Genomic DNA, 25236 nt, shown 5'->3' on the forward strand with positions numbered 1-25236 from the left:
CATTTTGGTTTTGCTGTCTCTGCATCTCTGTAGCTGTCTGTGTGTATTTGTATCTGTGCCGCCTCCGGCTCCTTGATTTATGCCAACTCATTTTATTCATAAATTTTAAACACGTTTTGACATCGTTGATGGGGGTCGCTCGGTCGGTCCGTTGGGCTATCCCACTGTGCGGGTTTCGTTGATTTATCTAGCCACATTTCTAAACAAATATTTTTGGTCTCCCCAACCACACTGGCCTCCCCACCTTCATTGCCTGTCGTTACTTTCGCCCACCAGGCACTCACCCACACAATATTTGGCACGCAATTAGACAGCACTGTGCCCGCTCGCTCTCTTCCTCGTTTAAGTTCTCCCACGCTCCCTCCCTCCTCATCTGCATCCAGCGCTATCTTCGCCGTTCTCTTCCTCGCTCGCTCTCTTCCTCGCGCTCTCCAATGCTCCCTCCCTCGCTCTCTGCCTCACTCACGCGCTCGCTCTTTTCCCGGTTTGCTCTCCCTCTCTCTTTGCTCCACACCAAAACGAACGTCCAGCATAAATATAAACTTTTTATGGCAGCCACTTTGAGTAGAGCTTCCTGCTCGCTCCTTCCACCTCCAAAGAGCACTAATAAATTGAGTGCCAGTTCTGACCAGGGCAGACCCAGGGCCAAGGAAGACAAACAGCCTGACAAAAAAGGCTCCAAGTGGCAGCCACAAGTAGAGCAAAGAGTGGCAGTAGTTGTGCTGCTTCTGTTGCACATATGACTGGCTCGTGTGTTTGCCACAAAACAAAGCTGTTTATTTGACGGGTTGCTTCATCAAAGCAACAAACTGCTGCACGTCAGCATTCTGCAGATAAATGTCACAAGTTGCACTGGACAGAGTAAATAATAAAATAAAATAATTGACTACATAGAAGGCATTTAAAATGTGGCAGCAAAAATCTCACACAAATTACAGCAAAAGCAGCAGAAAGTGAAGCTGAGAACTTGGGCAAAAAACGCAAAAGAAAGCCAAGAAAAAATGTACAAAAAATGTAACAATGTAAGGGATAAGCGAGAAAAGCAAAAGAAAAGAGATTTTATATATTAATTTTCCTTCATGCTTTTGTAGCAAAAAACTAACACAAAGCTGTAAAATAAATAAGAAAAGTAGCTACAAAATGCAGTAACATTTACGTGTTTAAAATGGTGAAAATAACTAATGAAAAGTGACAGTTTTCGATTACATACAGAACCCTGTGCTTCCCTCGTTCATTCATTATCCACTGTCACTGTTGGCCATGGCCAACACACAAAAATTCCACAAAACTAACGAACTTTGCCTGTCCAACTACCAACTCGTCGCTGCAGTCCCTTCCCGTCTGGGTCGGACTGAAAGATTTTGCCTTTGCCTTTGTGGAGCACAAAGTTCTCCCGCTTTGTGTGCGATTTATTAGAAATTCCGTTTCGAAAGTGACCTGCAATGGACCTGCAGCAGCAGCAGGGACTAGCCCAAAAAAAAACTGAATGCCAAGCAGGAGCTGCAGGCAGAATGCTGCGCCATCGAAATCGCAATCAAAATTCTCAAAAATGATGCCTGATTGCAGCCCCCGAGGCTTACATTTTGCCAGTCAGCAAACATAGATGCGCAAAGCAGGTAGCAGCTCTCCCTCCCGCAGATATTCAGGTATCCATTGCATAAGCTGGCTAAGCCAGAGAGTCTCCATCAGCAACAAAAATGCAAATAAATTCCACAACGCTCCGTGTGGGTGTGGCTGGAACCAATTTACGATGCGTCCGAAATTGATTTAATTAAAGGCAAATAAGTTTGCCATTTTGTTGTCGCCACTTCGCGCTTCAATGGCTTTAATGTGCAATTCATTTTGCAAGCTACCATCGAGGAATACGCACAGCGCTTTTCCGCCTTGATTTCCATGAATGTTTAGGCAGCTTTTCATTTGCGCTCATTAATGGGCGGCCGCCACCCAAAACGAAGGCCCATTTGTGCCCCGAAGTTGTTCATGAATTTTCATTAATTTCTGTAGCTCCTGTTGTTGTTTTTTGTTCGTTTCCGTGGCATGAAAAATTCATTAGATTTTGTTGCATAAATTATGTCCACAGTCCGCCGGGCAGGACTGGCTGCCACAAACAGCTGCAAAGTGCTCGGCAAAAGTTTTTGCTGGCCAACATTCCATCCAAGTCTTATCATTGAACCGAAATACCTTTGCCCAAGCATTTGACGCTCTAGTTTCGAGTGCTCTCTCCACGTTGTTGCTCAAACAGAAAGCACCCAAAAACCATTTAAAGTTTTTTTCTTCAGGTGTTTTCTACTCGTAGTTTGTTTCGATTTTTTTCTGTTTTTTTGAGCACTCCAAAATGTTGCACAATGCTTTTGGGTGCCCTTGGGTGGTAGTCATTTAATCCTGCATAAATTGGGTGGTTCAGAAGTCGGTGATTTGAGATTAAGTTTGGTTTTTGTAGAGTGAATCCTTTGACTGCTTAAAGTTGTCAAAAATCCAAGCAAAAGTTACTCATTTTAAGCACTCGTTTGATGCACTTCAATTTACATTTGAAGAAGGTTTTGATATTAAACAAATAGCACCATTTAATTAATATTTAATTCCACTAATTGTGGAAAGCTTTGAGCTACAAATGTAAAAACCATTTAAAGTTTTAATGCGTCAAAGCTCTGAAGTGAAGCAGAGAAAAGAATTAGCAGCTCGGATTTGATTCATTTCTGCTGTTGTTTTGCACCTACAATTAGTTTACTTTAAGCTTAATTTGTTGCATTAAAAAAAACAGCATCCAAAAGCAATTAAAACTGCACAAACCAAATAATAATAAACACAAATAAATGGACAAAAAGTCTCTTTTTGAATGGAGTGCAAATTAATTTATGTACAATCCATATGGGGCTTCTGTGTGCCCTCTAATTGTTTTATTTTGGGCCTTAATTTGTTTTGCGGAATCAATTACATGTGGCCCGAGTGGCGCAGGTGGAGCAATTAATTTGTGGGCTTTGGTTGGGTTTTTGCTGCCCCGATAAATCAAATCATTAGCTCAAAAGGTCAGCTTAGGCCTGGCCCCCCAATGGTGCGTGATTCTGCCAGAAAGCAAAAACATTCTCCGTGCCCCAAACCTCCCACATTTGGGGCATTTACTTTGCGTATGCGTAGCACATCAAAATCCATTTCTTATTAAATTTCCGCACGCCTACACATGTCCCCTAGGCCACGGGGCACGGGGCATGGGGCATGGGGCATGGGGCATGATGTTCTCGCATTCCGGAGACTTATGCATCCCGAAGCGAGTAAACACAGGCACATATCCGGCTTGTGTGTGCTTCTTACACTTGCCGCAAGCCAAAGCACTCTCCTTTGTGCCACATCTCGTAGCAACCGTTGTTACACCTTTCAGGCCATTAACATTTATTTGCTTTTGCTGGCAAAAGGTTTCCCTGTGCCAAATAAATACATTTACATACATTTATGTATGGGTTTCCCCTCACCCAAAGGCGAATGAAAAGCCACAGAAATGAACTTCAAAAGACAAACCCGAAAGAGGCAAAGTGCTGGGATTTGTGCCCCTGCGGCTGCCCCACTGGCACATCCATTTTCCATGTGAGCAAATAATAATCGAAAAAAAAACAAAACAGAAGGCAGCCCACAGCCCACAGCCGCGCCATTTTCTGCTCTGTTTTTGCTTTATGCATTTTTTTATTTTTAATTTGCTTCTTCCATTTTTGAGTGGCTTTGTTTTTGCCATGCATGGGCACAATGGCCAAATATTTACGATGCCACAATGTTAATTTTGATGGCATTACCCAACACTGCCACAACAATTTCGATGCCCATTGGCTGCACGGTTCGGCGGGGGAGTGACTGGTTTTTGGGGCATCCCAAGAAGCTGCCTAATTTATCCATTAAACTTGTTCCAAAGTGTCGTAGAATGGGCTTAGAGGCTTCAAATCCTCATGAATTTGAAGTGGACTCTGAAGATTGAGGGGCTTAGCTGTGGCCCAAATGAATAATAAATTCTGCAACGAATTACACAAAACAGCAGCGAAAATAACATAGGCACACAACAGGCATAAAAACACCTAAAAACAATTATGCCAAAAACTCAATTTCATTTGCAAGTAGCAGGAAAATATTTCAATTTATTTGCCATATTTTAAACACTCAAATAGAATGAAATTAATTAATTTATGATTAATTTTGCCGCTTTTCTTCCTGCTGGGTAGCACCGCGTCGTGGCCATACCCATTATTATTATTTATTTGGGCATTTGTGTATTTTGATGTGCCTGAATCTTAACGATGATTATGGTTATTATTCATTAGCTCAGCCTTTGTCATTCGCCACAGCGGCAGCTGCTCATGCTGCCCCATTTCGTGATTATCTGCAATTTTTGCTGCCACTCGGGCTCCTCGGGTGGCTCCTTGCTCCTTGCTGGGTGCGTGGGCGTGTCTGTAGATGCTTCATTGGCCATTCAATATCTTTATTTCTGCTCGATTGCTTATCTTTAAATGGCATACAGGACGGCACAGCTCAGTCGCTCATTGCTTCTCAGGTACACGTCTAGAATGTGGCATGGATGATGTGTGTCTCAGTTTTATCTCTTAATTACATCTTCAGCTGGCCATTGAAGGCCTCTCCCGGAACGGAAAGTTTAATTAACTTGGCCTCCAGTAAGTATTGATGAAAGACAGAGCACCACATAATTGAATTTCCATTGCCACAAATTGTGGCCATCAGTACGTACTTTTGGTGGTTCATATTTATGGAATTTTATTAGTAATTTACTTTCCATTTTCCTTCCCATTTTATGCGCATTTCAACAACGAATTTCAGCCAATAATATTACAACAAAAAACTGCTTAAAATTGCTAAAAGTATTTCCGGCATTTAATATAAAATATTTTCTCTTTTTTAAGCCTCTAAACTCAAAGAATTTGTGCAAATAAAAATGGAGAAAGGAACAAAAATGTAAGCTCTCCCTTTTGTGGCATTTTTCTTCTATTTACATCGAGAGTTATTTGAGCAATTTCCTTTGCCTTTGAAGTAGACCTTTTGCTGGCAAATGTCTGCCACAAATTAAGCAACAAATTGCCTTCGAAAAACTGGTGCGCATTTTTTTATCTTTTCCACTGCTCAAAGTCCACTTGGGGAGAAAACTTAAACGGAAAACTGAAGCATAAATCTCTTTTTTCTCAGCAGCAGGAGCGAATCTGCTTCGAGCGCACTCGAGTGCAAGGCGGCAGTCCTCCTGCGTTGCTCTTCGATTATGTCGGCAATATGTTTACGTTAACAATGGAACGTAGAGGAGTGTGCCACACCCCCTACTCCGCGCTCCCTGCCCATTAAAGGAGACAACAATTTGTTCCAAATGACTTGAGCGTGGCGCAAATGAAGTGCATTTTCATTAGTTGCAAGTTGTTCGCCCCCTCTCCGCGCATCATTTGATAAATTGAATTTGCCGTCGGGGAAAGGAAGAGCAAAAGCAAAGAGAGATCTGTGTGTGCAGAGGATAGCCCGGGGCAGAGCATTAAAGTCAGCAGCAGCAGCTGCAGCAGCAGCGGAGTTGGAATCTGTTCAGATTGGCAGCGCTAGCGGGTCGGCAGCACTGTTAACTGCACAGCGTAACATTCTAGTGCACGGCTGTCAACAGTGCTGTTAGCGCAGCCTTCCACAGTGCTGTTAGCGCTCTCCGACAGCTCGCGCTCGCTCTTACGATCCACACGGCTCGCGCTCGCTCTCACGATCCCAACGGCTAGCGAGCGGCCTTAGCTTGTAAGCTATAAGCTATAAGCTTTCCTCCCCCGCATCAGAATAGCCACGCCACTTGAACAAACAGCAGCAGCAATCCACACTCCTACAAACAGAATCAAAGCCAGATCAAAGGGGACACTAGAAAAAACAGAGCCTGTCGGACTGCAATTATTTTTGTTGCGACTCAATCCACGCCAGCCAGGAAGGAGTTTTACCCACACAAACAGGGGGAGGAAGTGGATGCCAACTATCCAACCAAACTATCATTTGCGCCACTCAACGCAGTCATCCATCCATTGATGCTTTTGGCCATGTGCAAAACTTATTTGTTGCAACGCGCACAAAAATAAAAGAAGAAAAAATCCAACAGTTGAAAGCTGCAACAAGCAGAGAGAGGGAGCCTTGTGCCAGTTTAAATTGGATGCCCAGAGATCAACAGAAAATATCTCAGGGATTGAAAGTGGCAGCAGGGGGAATAAAAACGTGAAAAAACCAGAAGCTGGACAGCTGTAGAGCTGCTGCGAGATTTGTCCATGCAGAGAAAGATTTTTCTGCAAATTTCTATGCAACAGAGATTTTTGCAGTGTGGAAAAGTTTTGTCGAGCTTTAGCCCAAAAACAAGCAAAAGTGCTGAAAAATGTCAGAGTTGGGTTTTTGTGTGTGAGCGACAAATGCGGAGTGCTCCTACGAGGACTTTTTGATAGTCAAACAAAAGTTTTCACTCTGTGCAGGAAAACCAAAACAAAAGAGAGGTGCAGGAAAACACCAGAAAAGGTGCAGCAAACACAAACGAGGTGCTGGAGCACAATCAACTTTAAATTGGGGAATTTTGAAGAGCTAAAGGGATCCACATAATGCCCGCTAAAAGGATTAGCCACAGTCGCTATTCAAATGCAATTGCTTTAGGGGGGGGGGATTAGCCAGCTCAGCCACAACCAATACATTTACATACTATGTATACATAATGTACATGTACATACATACATTTCTCAGCACAATTGTGGTTCGCGCTGCTGTAAATTTCTTCCTGTGGCAGTCCGTGCATAGAAATTGCATTAGTCGGCAGCTGCACATTGCCACTGAATTGATTCAAAATAGTTTTCCAATGTCCAGCGGAAAACTAATTAATAATGCATGCGCCACTCGCCTGATTTGAGAATGTGAAAATGCGCGAAAATGGCTCTTTGGCTCGAATTTTGGCTCAAAATATGACAAAACTCAGCGCTGGCGCTGGCTCTGGCTCTGGCTCTGGCTCTCTCTTTTCCTCGTTCTCCCTTTGCCCTTGCTGTTGAGTGCAAATATTTGCTTTTAAAAATGAAATTTATCCATTTATCCATCCATTTATTGTTTGAGGGTGTGGCCGGCCACGTGTCCTGGAACGTCAGTTAAATGAAGTTGTTGTTCCTGCAAATTGCCTCCTCGCTGGCGCAGCTAAGGTCAATGTGTGTGGCATGCAACAGGGACTCCCCTCCTTCATGCCGAAGCTGTTAATTCAATTTTATTGTGTTGCCATCAAAAGTTGCAGAGAGCTGCCATGAAATGTGTACATAAATGCAGGCCAGGAACCAAGGAGCCAAGCAGCCAAGCAGCCAAGCAGCAGCTGCTGCTAATGAAGGGGCTGCTGCCGCTCTGGCAGCTAATTTATACATAGATGACACGGCGAACAACAATGTCGCCCATTGTCAGGAGCAGTCATCCGCACTGCCAGAACATTTATCTGTTTGCCCGTCGGTCGGTGTGTGTGTGTGTGTGTGTGTGGGCGGAGCACCTGCACCTGCTAGCTGCAATCAATAAATCCCAGGACCTAGCCTCCTGTGCATAAGTGAATGTGCAGAGCTCGGTGGTCGCCCACCCCCCCGCTTCTGGTTAACTTTGCATGTGGGCTGATTGCTGACGTGCATGAAGCAACGAAAGCTGCAAAATTTGCATGGACCCAACAAAAGCAATGCCCGTTGCCACAGCAGCAGCAGCAGCAGCAGCAACTAGTTGTTGTCATGGCAGCGGGAAGCTGTGCCTTGCCCGGGATACGGATACGAGCTGTGGCAGGAGAGCTGCAGCGAGGCGTTTCAACGAGCTGCGAGACTGTACTCTGACCAGGATGCGAGCTGTGAGCTGTGAGCTGTGAATCCTGTGGCAGCCCTGCCACAAACCCCACACTCAAAGTCCTTGGGGCCGCTTGCCACAACCACTGCCGCTGCTGCTGCTGCTGCTGCTGCCATGAATACGTAAGAAACTTGCAACAGATGAATACCTATGATAAGCTGGAAAATGCTCAACCAAAGACTTGAGACATGTTGGGGTAAAATGTGGCAGCTTTAGACTCTAGTTTATGCGTGGATGAATCAATTATGAATATGGAAATTACCTAAATGGAGAAACCAAAATGCCAAACACAATCCGTTCATGCCAGCAAAACTGTACAAAGATTTATTTGTATGCAAATTTGCATTTAGAAATCATTGAAATTGTTATGTATTAAATATATTTATGAGCAGCCAAATATGCAATTGGCTTTAACGCTCGGTTGGGCTTTGATTTCATTAGTGCGGCAGATGAGGCGAACAATCTGTCCGGTCCAAAGGTGAACAAAAGAGGTTCAAAAGAGCAGAATGAGAGAGAGAATTTAGTGAGTAAAACCAGCAAAGTTGTGTCTCACAGCTGGAAGAGCACAATTGAATTATTTTGTATCGCAAACAGCGGATCAGAAAATATAAGAGTTTCGATCAAGTTTTACACTTGCTGTGGAATTCGACTTATTAACATCACTAAAAGTAACACTCTTGTATAAGTTTTCATCACTACAATGCTCCATCAATCAACGTGCCTTAGAGACCCTCTACTAGGCAATTTGCACAATTCAATGGACATACAAATCGATGTCCCAATCAATTAGTTGCCAGACATTCGCAGACCAACTACGGACTGTACCTGAGAGCTGGACCCTGAGCCATAATTGGCTCAAAGGAGGGGCTGGAGCCTCTGCTGGGCCTGTTGCACATTCATAATTTCGTTTGGCAACTGTAACTCGTTTAGTTGGCTTCTGGCTCAGTTCCGGCCGTAGAGTCCATTTCCGGGCCGAGGCACAAAAGGAAGCAGGAGTGATGGTAGGTCCGTTTTCCCTGGCGGTACGAGCACCAATTGGATTATGCATGGGCTATGCATGGATAAACGAGTAAAACACATTTTTGCAGCGCACATGGACGGATACATGGACAATCTGGTTGCACAGGCGGAGCAGGAGCCTGTGGGTGTTGCGTGTTTGTTGTGTGCGTCCAAAGTTTTAATTAAACTTGCAAATGTTTTTGCCGCAACACACACAGGCAAAGGCACGGAGCAAAAAGTGAATACAACACGTTACGTGTGTGGGAAATAGCTGCCAAGGGACAGGGAGGTGGGCTAACACTTACCAACATTGCCCTCCGCTTGGACAAAATCTCCATGGCTGGCGAGCAGTAGGATCAGTAGCAGAAAGCCGAATTGCAGCAGCTTGGCCGGCCGCTTCAGTGCGGCCAGGCTGCAGCACAACAGGCCACCGCCGCCGCCGCCAACTACGACTCCACCCTCGGCACCAGCTCGGCCACAGCCCCGCACCTCCCGCCGGCGTGCGCCCTCACTGACTAGCAGGCGGCCACGAGCGGTGAGTGCCGGGTGCGGCTTGCGCGGATGATGCAGTAGCTCGTGCTGGCGCGGCGGCTGTCGTTGTGGCTGCACCTGGAGCGGCGTCTCCTGTTCTTTTTGTTGCTGTTTAGGCCAATCTTGGCATCCCACGGGTCCGCACTGTCGACCCTCGACTACTGATCGTACTCGCTGTAGCTTCGGCGCTTCACTGGTTGTGCATTGATCTTGCTGTTGTTGTTTTACATTGCTTGCCATGATAATCGGCACACCTGAAAGAGACAAGAAGAGAGTAAGGTAAGAAATCAATAACGGAAACTATGCTGCGGTGTGCCTATGGTACCGTTGCATTTACTTATCTTCACCTCATCAGCTCTCTTGCTTCGGGAACCATCCCGTTTACAACAACAAGCAAAGCGCGCTCTCTCTTGCTAGCGCTTGTCTCTCTGAGAGCAGAGAGGACGCTTACACCTCACCCGTGCAAATAGAACAGCAAAACTTCGCTGGCCGTGCATGTGTGTGAGCGATGAATTCATCCACAGTGGACGGCGCACTTTCTGATGTCGCTCCAATTTGTAGGCCATAATTTCTCTTCACCCCACTTTCGTACTCATATTACCTCACACAAATTCCCAAATTGCATGCAAATATTTTGCACTAATAAAACCTCGCTCTCCCGCTGGCTGCTCTCCCACTTAGCGCTCCCTCGCTTTGTGCTCTCCCGCTTGTTGCTTGTTGCTGTAGCTCTTCTGGGTGTGGAATAACAGCAGAGTGGAATCCACTACACACACACACACACAGACACAATGGTATTTGGTTGCGCTACTCCTTCATGTTGTTAACGGAAATTAGCAATGTATATTCGCAGCTTGCCTCGCCCCGTCTTCTGGCTCTTGAGGGAAATTGCGTTTTATTGTGCCAGGGACAACTTTTCGCTTTCCGGCATTTCCATATTTCATATTTTCACACAATATGCACAATGCCGGAGCACCTTAAAACGGAAAGAAAATGTTTTTGGGTGGTGGCTGGGTGTTGGGTGGGTGGAACAATTCCTTGGTGGGGCATTGTTGTTTGCGCACATTTGTCGCGCTGCAGTTTTCCTTCTTATTTTTTTAGTTTGTAAGTCTTTTGTGTGTGTCCCTGCTCCTGCGAATGCTCCTGCTCTCTGGCTCCTTATATGGTAATAAATGTCAGACTTCAGCTTGCCCCGAGACTCTACCCCACAAGAAGCCGGAGGCAAAGGAAATTGATTTTCTTTGCCGCTTCAATGGGTTTTGCGGTGAGGCAGGTGGTTTTGGTGCGGATTCGCTTGGGTGGCGCTCGATGTAACAAGGCTCGCTTGTCGTCGTCTGGGTCATTTGGCGATAAGCGCTTCAGTCCCCTCCCAACGCTCAAGGTTGACATATTTCAGATGGGGGTCCGACATTCATTTCGCTCCGAACAACCCCAAAACCGCCCCCAAAATGGGACTCCAGCTCATCAACAGCAGGGCCTCAGAGCTGTGGCAGATTAAGCCCAAGCCGAAAAAGAACCGTCAAATTATGGACCGAGACGAAAGCAATATTCTCACGAAAACAAACCAAACGAAATAACCTGTCAACTGGTGTACATTGTAAATACAAACAAGGATGGTGAAAGACATGTGTGCAAAGGTTTCACGACACTAAATCCCGACTAGAAGGTTCTTTCTTACATAATGAATACCAACAAAAGCACTTCGTTAAGTGACACTTTGATGAACATATTTAGTTATTTTATGGTTTTGGGTTTCTCATAACTATATTAAGTCTAACGTGAATCATCATTGTCGTTCACTATTTGCATTGTCCCCACTGTACATGCCAATTGCTACCTGCTCAAGCTTACGCACGCCAGCGGCCGTTTTTTCGTCTCTCTATCCCACCCACCTTCTCCCAGTTGTTGTTGCACTTGCAGCGCCTAAGCTGTGCTCTCGCGCTCTACAATTTGTTTTTGTGCGTGGCTCAGCAGCGCAGTCAGCTCTGACGCTCTTCTTCTACAGCTCTCATTTTTTCCGCTCTCCTTCTATTGCTCTCCAGCAATGACTCTCTCCTGCGTTCTCTTCTGGGCTAATCGTAACTACATAAATGCACACGCGCTCACCAGAATCTTCTCTTATGGAAAATCTTACAGTAGTTTCCTACTTTAAAGTTTTACTTTCGTTTACAAAAGGCTACACAAACAAAACAAATAGTTCACTTTGGCTTTTGCCTGAACGGAAACTTAAACAGCAACCAAAGACAAACTTCCCACAACCGTTACAAGCAGCGGCATGTGTACAGACACACATGTACACAATACATATGTACCCACGTATGTTTGTGTGGTTCTTAAGTACATTATAAATGTCTTGGCGAACATCTCAATTACAGAAACATCTTTTTATGTGGCCGCATCCAGTGAAACATGGCCTGGGACATGGCCCATCTCTTTGTGCATAATATGATTTCAATCATTTCTCGAAACTTGCATGATTAATGCGTTACAGATTCTTGGCCTCACTCCAACACCCAACACCAACACTGAGCGGCTGCTCTAATGGACTTTATTGCCTTGACAGAGACGTCTCCAGGCAGGCCGAGACCCAGGGCCCAGTCAGACTCTGTGCGGTGATGTCTCCTTGGTGCCTGCTGCTCCTTGCGACTGTTTCTACTCCTTCATGCTCGGCCTGCCTGCCAGCCTGCCAGCCAGTGGGCTTGGGTTCATTTTTCATGCGCAGGCCGTCGCGTCTCAAGGAAAACAAAAAGGAAAAACTAAACTACAAAGCTAAACGGCGGCCCCAGATGACACTGCAGCATATGGAGCGGGAATAATTAATCATGGGACGAACGTGCCAGCCAAGCCAAACAAAGTTTTGCCCCAACCTTCGGTCCGCCACCCGCAATCGATTCGAAATCGAATCGAAATCGAATCGACCCAAAAGTTAAAAGCGAAAGAGCGAACTCCATTCGTAATGTTTGTGGACTGGAATTTATGAGTGAGCAAAAAGCAGAATATCCGATTAGCCGTCCTCTTCAATTCAATTAAGGTGAAAGGCAGTCACTTAGCTGCGCCCCCATTACATAATTTATGCAACTCAATTAGCCGTCTGACCCGAAGATAAAGTTTAATTATTGCACAAGGGCAGCAAGGACATGGTGGCTGTCTCTTGTTTAATTAAAAGAACCGAGCAATTAAAAACGCATCAGCGAGGGGTTAAGCCACGAGCATCTCGGGGGCAAGACATGCGAATCGGATGTGCAAGGCTCTTGCAACAAGTGCCGCTAATAGGATGTGGCAATGCTCCTTCCGTTAAATATAGTTAACTGGCAGGCTCTTCGGTATCCAATGCAGACGTGTGCACGCCTTTGTCTTTGCCGTAAACCGCAGCAGGCTGCAATTCAAATGGTGCCTTACATTTCTTGCACAGGCTCCCCCCCGGGGCACCGCTTGACTCGCGACATTAAACCGCAGCTCCTTGGCCACTTCCACTTCGCTTTTCCGCCACCCGCGGCGACAGGCCGCGAGTTCGACCAACCAGGCACCCAGGGGAGGTGCAGGCTGCAGCTGGAAATATATTTTTGGGCGCTTGGCACGTCCGCACTAAGCATTTTTCAGTCGTCAATTTCCATTTGAAATTGGCTAACGCAAGAGTTGTATTCATTTGTTGCACCGAGTTTATCAAGTAAACTTTAAGAAAGATTTTAAAGCCACTCACAAAAATGTAAACAAGCCGCCAGTGTGTACACATCGCAGGATTTGTGTGATAAATTGACAAATTATTTGTTGCGCTTTTTGAGCACTTTGCGCGGTTTTACTGCAGCCCTGAACGGAACAGCTGAGCAAGCAATAATTATAATAATTTGCAATTATTTGGCTGCTAAAATGAATCTAAATATTTATTGCTTGATTGGCAGTAGCTAGCCCTTGCTTAAATTCATTTTCTAAAACATTCTCCGCTACAGTTCAGTGTCGAACAACCCTAGCGAGACACTCGACAGCCCTGGCAGCGGCCTGTCAAAGTTCCGGAAACAGATTGTTCTTTTCTGTTCGGCGACTGATCCACGCGGATAGGAAATAATTTGCAGCAAAGTGAAAGGCAAGATGGGAAAGAAGCAAAGGAACAAGAAGGCCAAGGCCGCTGCTGCGCTCGCTGCCGCGGCCGCTGCCACTGAAGCTGCCGCTGCCCTAAAACTGCAGAATGGACATGCTTCGGGTGATTCGGATGATTCGGATGATGGCGAGGGGGCAGCAGCCGCCGCTGCTTATAAGCAGTCGCGTGGCGAGAAGAAGGCACGTCGCCTGCTGGCCAAGCTCGACCTGCAGCCCGTGCCGAATGTCAATCGCGTGGCCATGCGCAAGAAGAAGAACATTCTGCTGTTTATGGATCAGCCCGATGTGTACAAGGTGGGCGAGACGTATGTGTGCTTTGGCGAGGTCAAAGTCGACGACATTGCCAGCACGGCCGCCGCTCAAGCCGCCGAACGCTTTATCCACAACGACGTCGCTCCAGATCAGTCGGAGCAGGAGGAGGCCGAGGCGGAGGCTCTGGCCATGGCCCAAGCTGCTGAAGACGAAAAGGATGATCCGGAGATCGACGAGGCAGCTGCCAGCGAACTGACCAACGAGGACATCGAACTGGTCCAGATGCAGTCCAATTGCTCCCGCAAGAAGGCCATCAACGCGCTGCTGGAGAACGACAACGATGTGGTGAATGCCATCATGGCACTGACTGTCTCCGTCGCTTGAGCGCAGGCAAAAGCACTTTTTAAGCAAATAAAAAAGCAAATTGTTCGTATTGTAGTAGACTTTACTCTTGGACTCTTTGGACTCTTGGACATTGGCCACTGGTAGCCAGTGGCGCATTTCGGAGCTCGCTCTTTCGCATAGATTCAAAGGAATTTGCTGAGGGTATGGACTGAGATTGGGTGCTCCTGCTGCCCACCAGACGCCTCTTAGTCAGAGTCCCATTCCTCATTGCCCGCTGGGGTCGAATGTGCCGACGGCATGTTACACTTGTTCAAATGAACAACAGTGTTGGTAAACACCACCAAATAGCAGCAATCGTTTTATGGTCGTATGACACTAACTAGAAGCACTTTTATTACTTTACAAGCGTTCACATCACCCACTTTATGGTTAAGGTCCGAGCAGACTGGTAAATATATTTCGACCGTCTTCGCTTTGCATTATTAACTTTTCTGTTCTTAAACAACAGCAGCAGCCAGAAGCTACCCAACGCAGAAAGCAGTGCAGAATGTGCTCGGGCATGGGCTGCAGTGGAACGCAGTTTGTGGCGTTTTTTTTGTGGTTCAAGAAAATTGCATAATTAGTGGGGAATATTGGGTGGCAGGCAAAACAGATTGAAATCAAATTTGAATTGAACATTTTAGCCAAACCTTTAAGGGTTTGCTGGCCAACACTGTTGCCATTTTTCACCTTGCACCTTGCCATCGCTTTACTGACATTTTGTTTCCCTCTTTTCCTTCCTTTGCCCTTTTTTGTGTGGCAAGTTAATCGCTTTTCTCTCCTTTGTACCGCCTGACGCTGCAGTTTAGTTTACTCTTCACTTAACTTCAGCTGTTTCTTTGACGATGACGATGATTGCATTTTTACTTTGTGGGTAATGCTGCACCTGGCACACTCCGGCTGCTGCCTGGTCTGGGGCTTCATTCAATTAAAATGTCTTCGCCCACGCCCTGCCGCAGACAATTCGCCAAAAAGCCACTTAATAAATAGCTGGCTGGGGCTCTAACTTTCGGCTTAATTTTATTTAATTTGCAGCTGTCGTCAGCAGCCGTAAAAAAGGATTTAGTTTTGCATTGTGGGTATTCAGCAGACCGTGTTTGGGGCACGTGCGCCGCTCCGTTGCTCCACTGCTCCACTGCTCCACTTCTTTGGTTGCTTCCTTCTTTCTGCTTTGTGCGCAAAGAATTTTCAACGGAAAAAGTGAAAAGTTTGTGTTCCTTCTTGGGTTCATAGTGGATGACTGGAAAATGCTCGCGCGTGTCGGCTGGGGCAGCGTCGTGGGTGGCTCAAGGAAAAGTGGGAGCCCGGAAATTGATTAAGTTTGGGCCGCCTTTAATCAGCGGCATTGAAGACACCGCTGAAATACGAATCAGTGGACAGTAAGCGCAGTCCGTGGGCAGTGTAATTTGTTACCAGTCCAAAAACATTCCCCCAAAGTGCTTGCTTTTGGAGTTGGAGCTGAATTTTTCAAGCCCAGAAGTACAGTCATGCTGCTCCCCAAATTTCTCGCTGCCTTATTGAATTTTCTTTGCGGGATTTTGGCAACTTTCTGCCACAGCTCTAGGACTCTGCCTCTGTCCGTTGCCTCCCCCTGTGGCCTGTGGCCTGTGTGTTAAAAAACTTTACATTCGCTTTGTGGCCTACAGAAGTTGCTCTTTCGTATTCACTTTCAAGTTGATTTTGGATTTCGCATTTCGTTGCGCATTTCTTGACCAAAATCTGCAAAGATTTGCCATTGTCCCTGCGAGTGAGGCTGTCGGTCCGCTGTGCGTTTGAGCATGAAAACCTGCCTTGGCTTGGGGTCTCTCGGTCTCTCGGTCTCGGTCTTGACTTCCTGTTTGGTTTTTGGCTTTGGCTTTGGCTTCTGCTTCGATGGACTGCCCCGCCCCCTAGGGCAGAGTTCATCACATTAGGAGCTCCATTCTGCCTCTCTCTCTCTCTCTCTCTCTCTCATGACGCCGATGATGTGGCAGGCTGACTTTTCCCGTATCCATTTCCATCTGTCGGGCGGGTTAAATGCGGAATCTCGCTCTGCTGCCTCTGCCTTTGGTTGCGAGTGCTTTTGCGAGTGGGTTCTCGAGTGGCGAGGCCTTGGCAGGTGTGTTTGCCTGCACTTTAGAGCTCTTCAGAGGGGGTTCTGTTATTGTGAATATCGAGCTCCAAAGGCGCGTTTAGGAGTAGCAGTGGCTCTGGCAGGTGGCAGTTGATTTAGGGCTCAAGTTTCGCTCAGTTTCTTTTGTGTAATTGATGCACAGTGGCAGCAGCAGGGGCGTGTGGGTTGCTTATCCTTAAAGCACAACAAATCGCTTTTATGCCGGACTCCTTTTCCGTTTCCGTTTCCGTTTCCTACACAATGTGCAGCCATTCAACCCATCTAGGACTACAAAATACACCGCACACAATTCATAATTCCCTTTTCTTTTTCTGGGAGGAACCTAAACACAGCATGAAAGGAGGATTTCCGCACACACACACACACACGCACACAATGGGCAAAGCAATTAGATAACTCGCCAGAAAGTGGGCCGAAAAGTGGGACTCAAAATGGAGTGCTGCCTGGCTCCAGCTGTGTGTGTGGCAGGAACAATTATCAAAAGTGGCAGCCTGTGGCGTAATTCCACAATTTGGTCGCGTTACTCAGCATCAGCGCATAATTATTCAACTAAGGGCGGGAGAACACAACTCTCAAGAGTATTCTTAATCATTTTAGTTGCAAGTGGAACCCTTTTGGATTTGAGTCGGAAAAGACGTTCTGCACTTGTGAATGCTTTGCTTTGCCTTGCTTTGAATCAATAGAAGTCTCCGTTGAACTTTAAAATATTTTTATTACAATTCTCTCAATGCTTCTCTTTGGTTTGTGTGCTTTTAAGCAATTATTTTGCGCACAATTTGGATACATTTATCAGACATTTCTATTCATATTTTGCACACATAAAAACAGAATTATAATCTTAATAGTTGTTTCCGAGTTGGATTTCCATATTATAATTGGAATTTAAATGGAAATTCCATTCGGGGCTTATTCCTGGAAATGCAAATACAGATCTGTATTTTGCTTAATTGCGATAAGCCTCCTGTTGTACGATGCGAGAATCGATGAAGAGAAATATTTTCTTAGAAGGAATTCATTGAACAGGAGTGTGCATGGAATTTTCAGGAAATTGCAAACTGCCAAAGCTGCTTACGTGCCCCTCTGCCCAGTTCCTTGCAACAAATTACCAGCGCTGCATGCACCACTCACTCTCCCTCTCTCTCTCTCTCTCTGCCATATTTTATTCAGTTGCTCCTTAATAAATGCAGCCAGCAGCAGCCAAGAGCCAGGGATAATGAAGCTGGCATTTTGTTGGGACTCCTGCAACGAAGGCCACAGACTGATAATGATGTTAGTGCGGGACTCCTGATTGTGCGGGAGTGGGAATCAATTTTCGAAATTGCGCAGTGAAAATAACAGGCCAAAAGGTGTGCTGTGGATACCGGATACTGTTGCACTTTGCCTTTCAGCACACACCCACTCCTGCCTGTCGGCGTGTACATAAATTTGCGTATTGTCTGCCTACAGTCGTATCTGTATCCATCAGTCGGAGCGCGTATCTAGCTGATAATTCATTTTCAGCTTGTCACAAGTATTTATTGTGTCTGTTCATTAACTGGCGTTCTGTTTTGCATAGTTTCCAATCAAATTAGCATTCATTTGGCTGCGCAATTTCATATTAATTTTGTACAATTTTCCGTGCAGCAATTGTCATCGAATCGAAGCGAAGGGGGGAGGGACATTCATTTACATTTTATAATTGAGTCGAATCGCGTCTGCCTGAAGTACAGTTGCCTACTTTGCAGCGCAGCTGTCATCGCAGATCACCGTTATTTCGCTGCAGCCCTGCCCTGCCCTGCCCAGCGCTGTGTGCTTCAACACTTAACTGAAAAAGTATGTGCACACGCTCTCAGGGCCAGCACTCGAGAAAATATTTGCATATATTTAGTTGCAAAACTTTTGCCTTTAATATTTTTGCCCCTTTACTTTTTGGTTACTTTTTGGTTACTTGTTTCCCCCCCACTCACCATATGAAGTGCCGAGGGCTGGCATCGATGCTGGCTGGCCATATGTTAGGCTTACACGGGGCTGTCGACGGGCTGCTTATCAGGATGGGAGCAGTAGCAGGCACAGGCACGGGCACACACCAGAGTCGTTGGGGCAGACTCGACGCTCTGGTCCGCAGCTGGCAATGAAGTAGCTGGCGCAGAACACTAGCTGGGATTTTCAGGCACTTTTCTTATTTAACCGCTCAACACTCGGCCCAGCGTTCACTCCGCTGCGCTCCCCAGGTTGAACTGAAAACCAAAAGTCGAATCGCATCCGAGCATCAGGTAGCAACAGACAGTACACGCAGCGGCAGCGACAAAGGCAGCGACAGCAGCACCGAGGCTCCCCACGAAGCCCACGCACGCAGCCGACCATGTGCCGAAGACTTTTCCAGTGCTCCAGCTTGGAAGTTGCGCCTGGCCTGGGGAAGTGGTGAAAGCTCCCAAAGCTTTCACTGTTGCTTCGCCAGCTGCTGCTGCTGCTGTTGCCTGGCGCTCCTGTTGCGTTGGCAGCGACTGCGACAGCGACGCCCACGCGACGCAAAAGCTATGCACGCGAAGCTTTCTGCGTAGGCGGCGCTTCGCGAAACTTCTGCGTTTCGCTCTCTCTCTCTCTCTCTGGCATGGCTGGCTGTCCAAAAATAGCAACAGCGCGAACTTTCTGTGCGCCATCACCCCCCGCACCCTAGTCACATTCTATTTTGCCTAAAAGTTCCCTTGCTACTTGCTGTGTGACCAAGCAAGTGCCAAGTCAGTTGTTGAGCTAAGCTTAAGCGACCGCAGAGGCAATGGATAGGAGCAGCCACTGTCTCCCATCTGCCAATTCCTCTTTGCTCTCTCCCCTCTGCCACCCACTGATTTATACGTTTTTACCGAAAATTTATAACTTGATATCCCCTCCACACACACACACACACACGCGCTGCCCTGGCTCTGCCTGTGCTATTTATAGCTTTTTCTTTTCTGGGTGTAGCCCCAGGGCTGCCACCATCAAGTTTTGTTGCCTCTCCCTGTTTTCTTTTCACACTTTTTCGCTCTTGGGCCTGACGCAGCGCTCCTTTTATGAATGAACTTGGCTCACATAAGCATTGGGTGGTGGCACGTTGCATGCACCCAGCTATGTATGATTTAGGAGCTACTGGGAGCTGGTGGGGCTGACAACCCTAATAAACGCGTTTTCAATGTCACCAAAACGCTTGCAATCTCATTAAGTAAATGGATTGTCGTCGTCGTCGTCGAGGTTTTTGTAATACAGACATTTGTCCATATGACGGCCTTACAGGACCCTACTCTGATGTCACTGTGTGCGTGCGGGTGTGTCCTCCCTACGTGCCATGGGGAAGGGAATTATGACTAATATTTGTTTAGTTTAAAATTAATTGCATTCGGTAGCAGACCCTAACCTGATCCTAGATGAACCCACCGACCCCCAACCCGAACCACCATTTATTTGCACTCAGATGGAGGAGCGGTGGATCCCAGTCGGCATTGAATTGACTTTCCCGGACAAAGAGGGCCTAAGCTGGTAATTAAATTGGGATTCAGTTGGTTTTGCAGTCGCTTGCGAATAAAGTAGGTAAATAAAGGAATTTGCACTTTTCTTCTCTAACACTATTAAAAATAATATAAATTAATGCCAAATGATGACTGCTTGGGGTATGACAAGGATTATTATGAGCACCTTCATTGGGGGAATATTCTTGGGGAATTTAGAGCAACTTTTTCTGGTTATAATTTCAAATTTATGCGCTAGAAGGAAACAAAATTAGTTTACTTTCTGCACTGCTCTCCGTTCATATTTTATCAAGTTACAATCCCTCATTATGTTTAATTTATGGGAATTTACTTGGGATATTTGCGGGTCCACTACGGGACACTGGCGACTCAAAGGGTCAGAGTAGCAGTTGATGGCAGACAAAGGTATTCTTTGGGGGAAACCTATCGAAAGCAATGGTTAGAGTTAAAGTTACCAAAAATGGTAGCTGCTGATTTGCAAAATACTTGAAGCACTTTAAAGCTAAATAAATAGCCACCTAATCTGTCTAGCCCCCATAAATCCCAAAAAGTTTTCTCTCTTAAAGTTAAAGCTGCTGAAATCCACTCGAATTGTAGTCCATTTCATTGGCTGCTTTGGGTGTTTGCTGTCGAAATGTTTGTGCAGGCCATCAAAATATGAATGTTGGATTCACGCATTTATAACTGGGTGTTTCTTGGTGTTTTTGTTTCTTTTTTTCCTGTGTTTGCTTAATATTACACTAAAGTGGCCTCGTCGCCTCTTAAGTTCTTCTTGCTGCGCGTTTTTATACGAGTTTTGGTGCGCTTATTCAATTCACTTTTATGTATTCGCCGACTTTTGGTTTATGTTTACGCGAAATAATATTTTCGTTTCATTTTTAGTGGCTGTCCAACGCCATCCGCCTATGTCCTGGCATCGCTTCCGGCTGTTTACGCAGCTCTTAATCAAACAGCGGGCTTTTGTGTGACATTTATAGCCAGAGAAGTGGTCTCTGCGTCGGATCGGGATGCCAGGGCCAGGCTATATTTAACGCACTTGTGGCTGCCGCTGCCGCTGCTCCTGCTCCCGGATTCAGCCTGCTGCATATGTCAATAGCATTCAATCAAACGCAATGAAGCCGACACAAAGCCCAGGCCCAGCAGGCCTCCCACCGATTGATGAATAAATGCTGGCTGCTCCAGGCATTCCATTCCATTACATGACGCTCCGCTCTGTCATCAAAGTCATCGCACACGTCAGTGCCAACGGCATTCACACTCAAATTACAGCCACGTCCCCATGTCCTGCCACCTGAAGACAATAAGTGACGTGTCCTCCCGGGCACACAAACAAAGTCGTTAAAGGAATTCCACGAAGAATCTAGTACGGGAACTTGTTGACTCACATATTGTGTATCCTGCTTATCATTTGTAAACAACGCGCTGTGAAGATAACTTATCAATGTGCACCTCATATAAACAAACAATATAACAATATAAATGAGATTTATGAGACAGGATGTGGCCTTATGCAGAGTCGAGCTAGGGCTAAGCAGGAAAATATGCAACAACTTTGGAGTACATAATCGTGGGATAAAAAAACCAATTAAAAAAGTGCCAGAACTACCATTAAATTGGAGCCATTCTTTGTCCTTTTTAAGACACAACTGCACAGTCTGCGCATTACATTTCACATTCCAATGCCTATCCCAATCCCTCTTGAGTATCTCAGACACAAGAAGCCACAGCCGAATCTTCAAGAAAATCCCTAAAAAACCATAGATAAACCACTTGCAATGGGTTGCAACCAGAAAGGTGCTCCGCTAATAAGTATTTCCCAACCACAATCCCAAATAAAACTTATTTAATCCCTTGCTTATACTCTAATTGAATATTACGAATTACACGCTTCGGGAACTTTCGTAATCGAGGGACACGCGCCGTTAATTGCTTTCCATTGCATTCATGTACCTTCCGCTGAGGTAGAGTCAGGCACCTGTTGCCAGTCATATACCGAAAAGGTCAAAACACTTGGCCAAGTCGGCGAGTGTTGAGTTACGTTTAATGGGTGCTCTTTTACTCTTTGCTCTATAGATGTATGATATATGCAGGCAAATTGCTGTAACTTACCTCAGTTTGACATTTATGGCGTGGCTCATGTAGTTGTTCAGCGCAAACGAACGAAGACATGCAAATACTTGATGTTTGTGTGGGGAATGCTTTAAGGAATTTTCTCTCGTTTTCTGGCTGCCGGGGGAGTCGCTCGTTTTTTTTTCTGGTGGGTTTTATGAATGGAAACGTACTGGAAAGAGTCGCAACATGAGACGAAGTTAAATAAATTGTCCATAAAAATGTTACTCGAGTAGGAGGATTCTATTAGCTAGGCCGGAAAACTTCGGAGTTTGACGCACAAATAACGTCAGCGACTGATGACTGACGACAGCAGAAAGCCGTACGGAAAAAAGATGTTGGGAGCGAGAGAGCACGCAAAAGAGAGAGAGAGCGTGTGGAGCTGGAGAGAGAGAGGGAGCGAGAGCGTAAGTAGCGGAGCTTGCGAGAGCACCGGTAATAGTTGTTTGTGTGTGGGTGGCTGTGCTGGTCGCTGCCTCTCTCTCTCTCTCTCTCACTCTGGCTGTGTGTGGCTGTGGGCAGCGCAGGTGTTCGCAGGCGCACGGATGACGTGCGATTGGTAGGCGCTGTGTTGGCGTCTAATTGCCGCCTCGCTGTTGATACGGCCCAACCAACATGTTTGAAGTTTATTTTCTTTATGCTTCTACAACAACACAAATTGAACCCACGCCTGCGAGCCAGCCAGCTAGCCAGGCTAACGACGCAATAAGACACACACAGGCACGGGCCAAAAGTTGACCGTTTTTGGCTTGTAACATGTAAAACAGAAATAAAAGGAGAACGCCAAGCTGCATGCTGCTGTGCCGTCATATCTTCAAGAAAGCGACGCCCACCAACAACGAAAACAACGGGCAAAGCACAGTGCTGCCTGCTGGCTGCCACCCAGCATATGGTGTTTTTCTGTAGCATGCTACTGGGCTGTCACTTTAAATAGCATCCTGTCTGTGGCACTGCTTTTATGCTGCTGTCACACACAAGAACAACAAGAAAACCACTCAAACACATACACTTATACATATACATAGGTATATTTCTATATATAAGCGCGTTTTGAATGAAGTTCAGTGTCAAATTTTCGTTTTTTCACCAAAAACACGCACACAGCCAGCACACAATTTTAGCTGGAGGCAATTTTTGTCACGAATTCAGTCCCAAAAAAAATAAAAGAGCTTTCAAGTGTCGCCATATTTGTTGGGTGTTTGCGTTCGCTTTCGCTTTTCCACTAAATATTATTAAATGTTTTGCTATGTAACAGCCATTTGGTGTGTGGTTTATTACATTTTAATTTTTTGATTTTCTTGCACACACACTGCTCCGCTCCGCTCTGCTCTGCTCTACCGCCACTGTTGGATTCTGTTTCGTTGCTGTTTGCTCTTGCTGCTGCTGCTGCTGCCGCTGCTGCTGGTACTAGTATTCTTGCTCCCACTGTGGTGTGTCTTGTCGCTCGCGTTTGACCGTCAGCCGAAGGACTGCCTGTCCTACTGAAAAAGCCGTTCGTTTGGAAGCAGCTTTCTCTGTTGGGGTCTCGGTCGCCTCAGTCTCTCTCTCGCCCTCGGTCGCGGTTCTTCGGACACACACACACACACACAGTCCATGCCCATATGTGAGCGTCAATTCATGCAACAAAAGTATTCAAATTCCTACGCATTTCGCTTACGGCTGTAACTGTATGTGTGCTGGTGTGTGTGAGTGCTGTAGGTTAGGGCACACGCATTATTAAGGTAAAAGCTTTGAAAAGCTCCAGCTGCCAGCTGCCTATGTGGGTGCGTGTTTGTGTGAACTTTAAATGTCATTTGTCAAACAGTCGCGTCCCAAAAAGTGAGCGCACCTATTAAGAACACACAAAAACAAAAGAGAAATTTCCAATTTATCTTGGAAATATCCTAACAAAGCTCTGCTCATCTATTTTTAATGCCCTCCAACTGTCTATAGTTACAGAAATACCTCGAACGTTGTACCGCAGCCAGCTCCAAAAGCTTAGTTGGAGCAACAACAATGTCTGCCTGCGCTGCCTTTGACGTAGGTTGACAGCTGTTTGCCTGATTTTTGGAGGCCCCAACTTGATTGCTATTGATTTTGCTCGAAGTCCCGAGCCTGCCTGGACGAGACGCAACAGTTTGAAAGTCGCAGCTTTCACTTTCGTGCACATAACCGAACCGAAAGCAGAGTCCAGTCTCAGTGCCATAATGCGCCTGTCCCTTGCATTTGTGTTAGTGTGTCAGTGAGGCGCCTGCGCTGGGCTTCCTCTGCGTGTGTGTGTGGGGGCTGGGGCTTAGGCTGGGGCTGGGAGACACTAAAAAGCTCCTCCAGGCAGCAACAACAGCCTGTTGCAGACGTAGGCGGCACCTCTGACCCTTCTGCAGGCGGCGCCAATGCATCTGTCCTCAGCAAAACCCGTTGCACAATCACCCCCCAGGCCTAGACAATGACCGTGTGCCACATTACATTATGCCCCTGCCCCGCCACTGCTCGTCCTCATGGCATTTTAATTTGATCGCTCGACATAAAAAGCGAGCTGCATGCTAATGCCGTTTTAATGAGTTGTGCGATGCTTCCGCCGGATAGCAAAGGATTACCAGACTAAGCACTCGAGTCACTGTAAATGTTGAGCTTTGCACTTTGGCTTTTGCTCGTGCGTTGGGGAGGACGTTGGCATGGTTAAGGGTTGAGGGCAGCATTTGCAACAGGTTGGCCATTGGCTGTGGCTAAAGGGTGACCAGCAGCCATTGTGGCAGCCATTTTCCATCCAGGAAATGTTGTTACCATGGAAAATGTGTAGAAATCGAGCACAATGAAAAGTTGTTTAGCCAAAACACACAAGAATTTATGTATTTATGAAGCAAAAGTTGACTAAAGAAAAGTCTCAAATAGAATGCAATCATCTCTCGCTAGCACAAAATTGAGTATTCGTTCCAAAAACCTTCTTCGATGGACAGGAGCCCATCATCATATCCCATTATTCCACAACAAACACTCCATTTGTTAAATATTTCTTACATTTCATGTAAATCTTTATTTCATTCATTGAATTTGTGTAAATTTTGTTTGTTATTCTTTAGTTACGCTTCCATGGTATGCAGTTTGCCGGCTTTATCATGCAATTTGTTAGCAAATATCTAACTATCAGTAGCACATTTTTTGCTGCCATTCAAAGTTTCCATTAGCTTTCATTAGTTCTCTTTCCTTTAGGATAAATAGTAGCTTAGAATATGTGCTCGTATCACTGTGTGTGTTTTGCACACAGTTTTCAAGTCAATTTCATAAGATAAACAATTGTTTTTGGGGCATAGTTTCCATAGATATAGTTTGGGTAGGGTAAACTGAAAAGTAAACCGCGAATTGATGGGCTCAAAACAAAAAGTCGCTGCATTTTTCATAATTTTGTGTATTCTTTATTTTTGTATTTTAACTATAAATTGTTGTTTTGTTCTCTTACGTGTT

At 45.9% G+C, this 25236-nt stretch overlaps 2 protein-coding genes across 5 annotated transcripts in view; one reads left to right on the plus strand and one right to left on the minus strand.

Moving 5' to 3' along the window:
* The window catches only part of LOC117582529 (receptor-type tyrosine-protein phosphatase N2), a 32815-nt gene extending 10889 nt beyond the window's left edge, over positions 1–21926 (minus strand). The window contains exons 1-2 of one of the 4 annotated variants that reach the window (XM_034270332.1): positions 18151–18423; positions 9138–9617 (exon numbers count right to left, since the gene is read on the minus strand). In XM_034270332.1, coding sequence (XP_034126223.1) covers positions 9138–9617; positions 18151–18175 — 505 coding nt within the window. In that variant the 5' untranslated portion in view covers positions 18176–18423. Of the gene's footprint in view, positions 1–8642; positions 8646–9137; positions 9618–11215; positions 11221–18150; positions 18424–21795 lie in introns of those variants that run through there. The other 3 variants (XM_034270331.1, XM_034270330.1, XM_034270333.1) reach the window with 3 other exon arrangements.
* Positions 13357–14150, plus strand: LOC117582532 (nascent polypeptide-associated complex subunit alpha). The gene has a single exon (XM_034270337.1). The coding sequence runs from the start codon at positions 13447–13449 to the stop codon at positions 14089–14091; it is 645 nt and encodes a 214-aa protein (XP_034126228.1). The 5' UTR covers positions 13357–13446; the 3' UTR covers positions 14092–14150.
* Positions 21927–25236: the final 3310 nt, after the last annotated feature.

Source organism: Drosophila guanche, unplaced genomic scaffold (genome assembly GCF_900245975.1).
Source record: "Drosophila guanche unplaced genomic scaffold, DGUA_6, whole genome shotgun sequence".
Lineage (NCBI taxonomy): Eukaryota > Metazoa > Arthropoda > Insecta > Diptera > Drosophilidae > Drosophila > Drosophila guanche.

What these genes read in the sequence shown, in the direction of transcription:
- LOC117582532 (XM_034270337.1), top strand. Translation starts at nt 13,447, where the DNA reads ATGGGAAAGAAGCAAAGGAACAAGAAGGCCAAGGCCGCTGCTGCGCTC.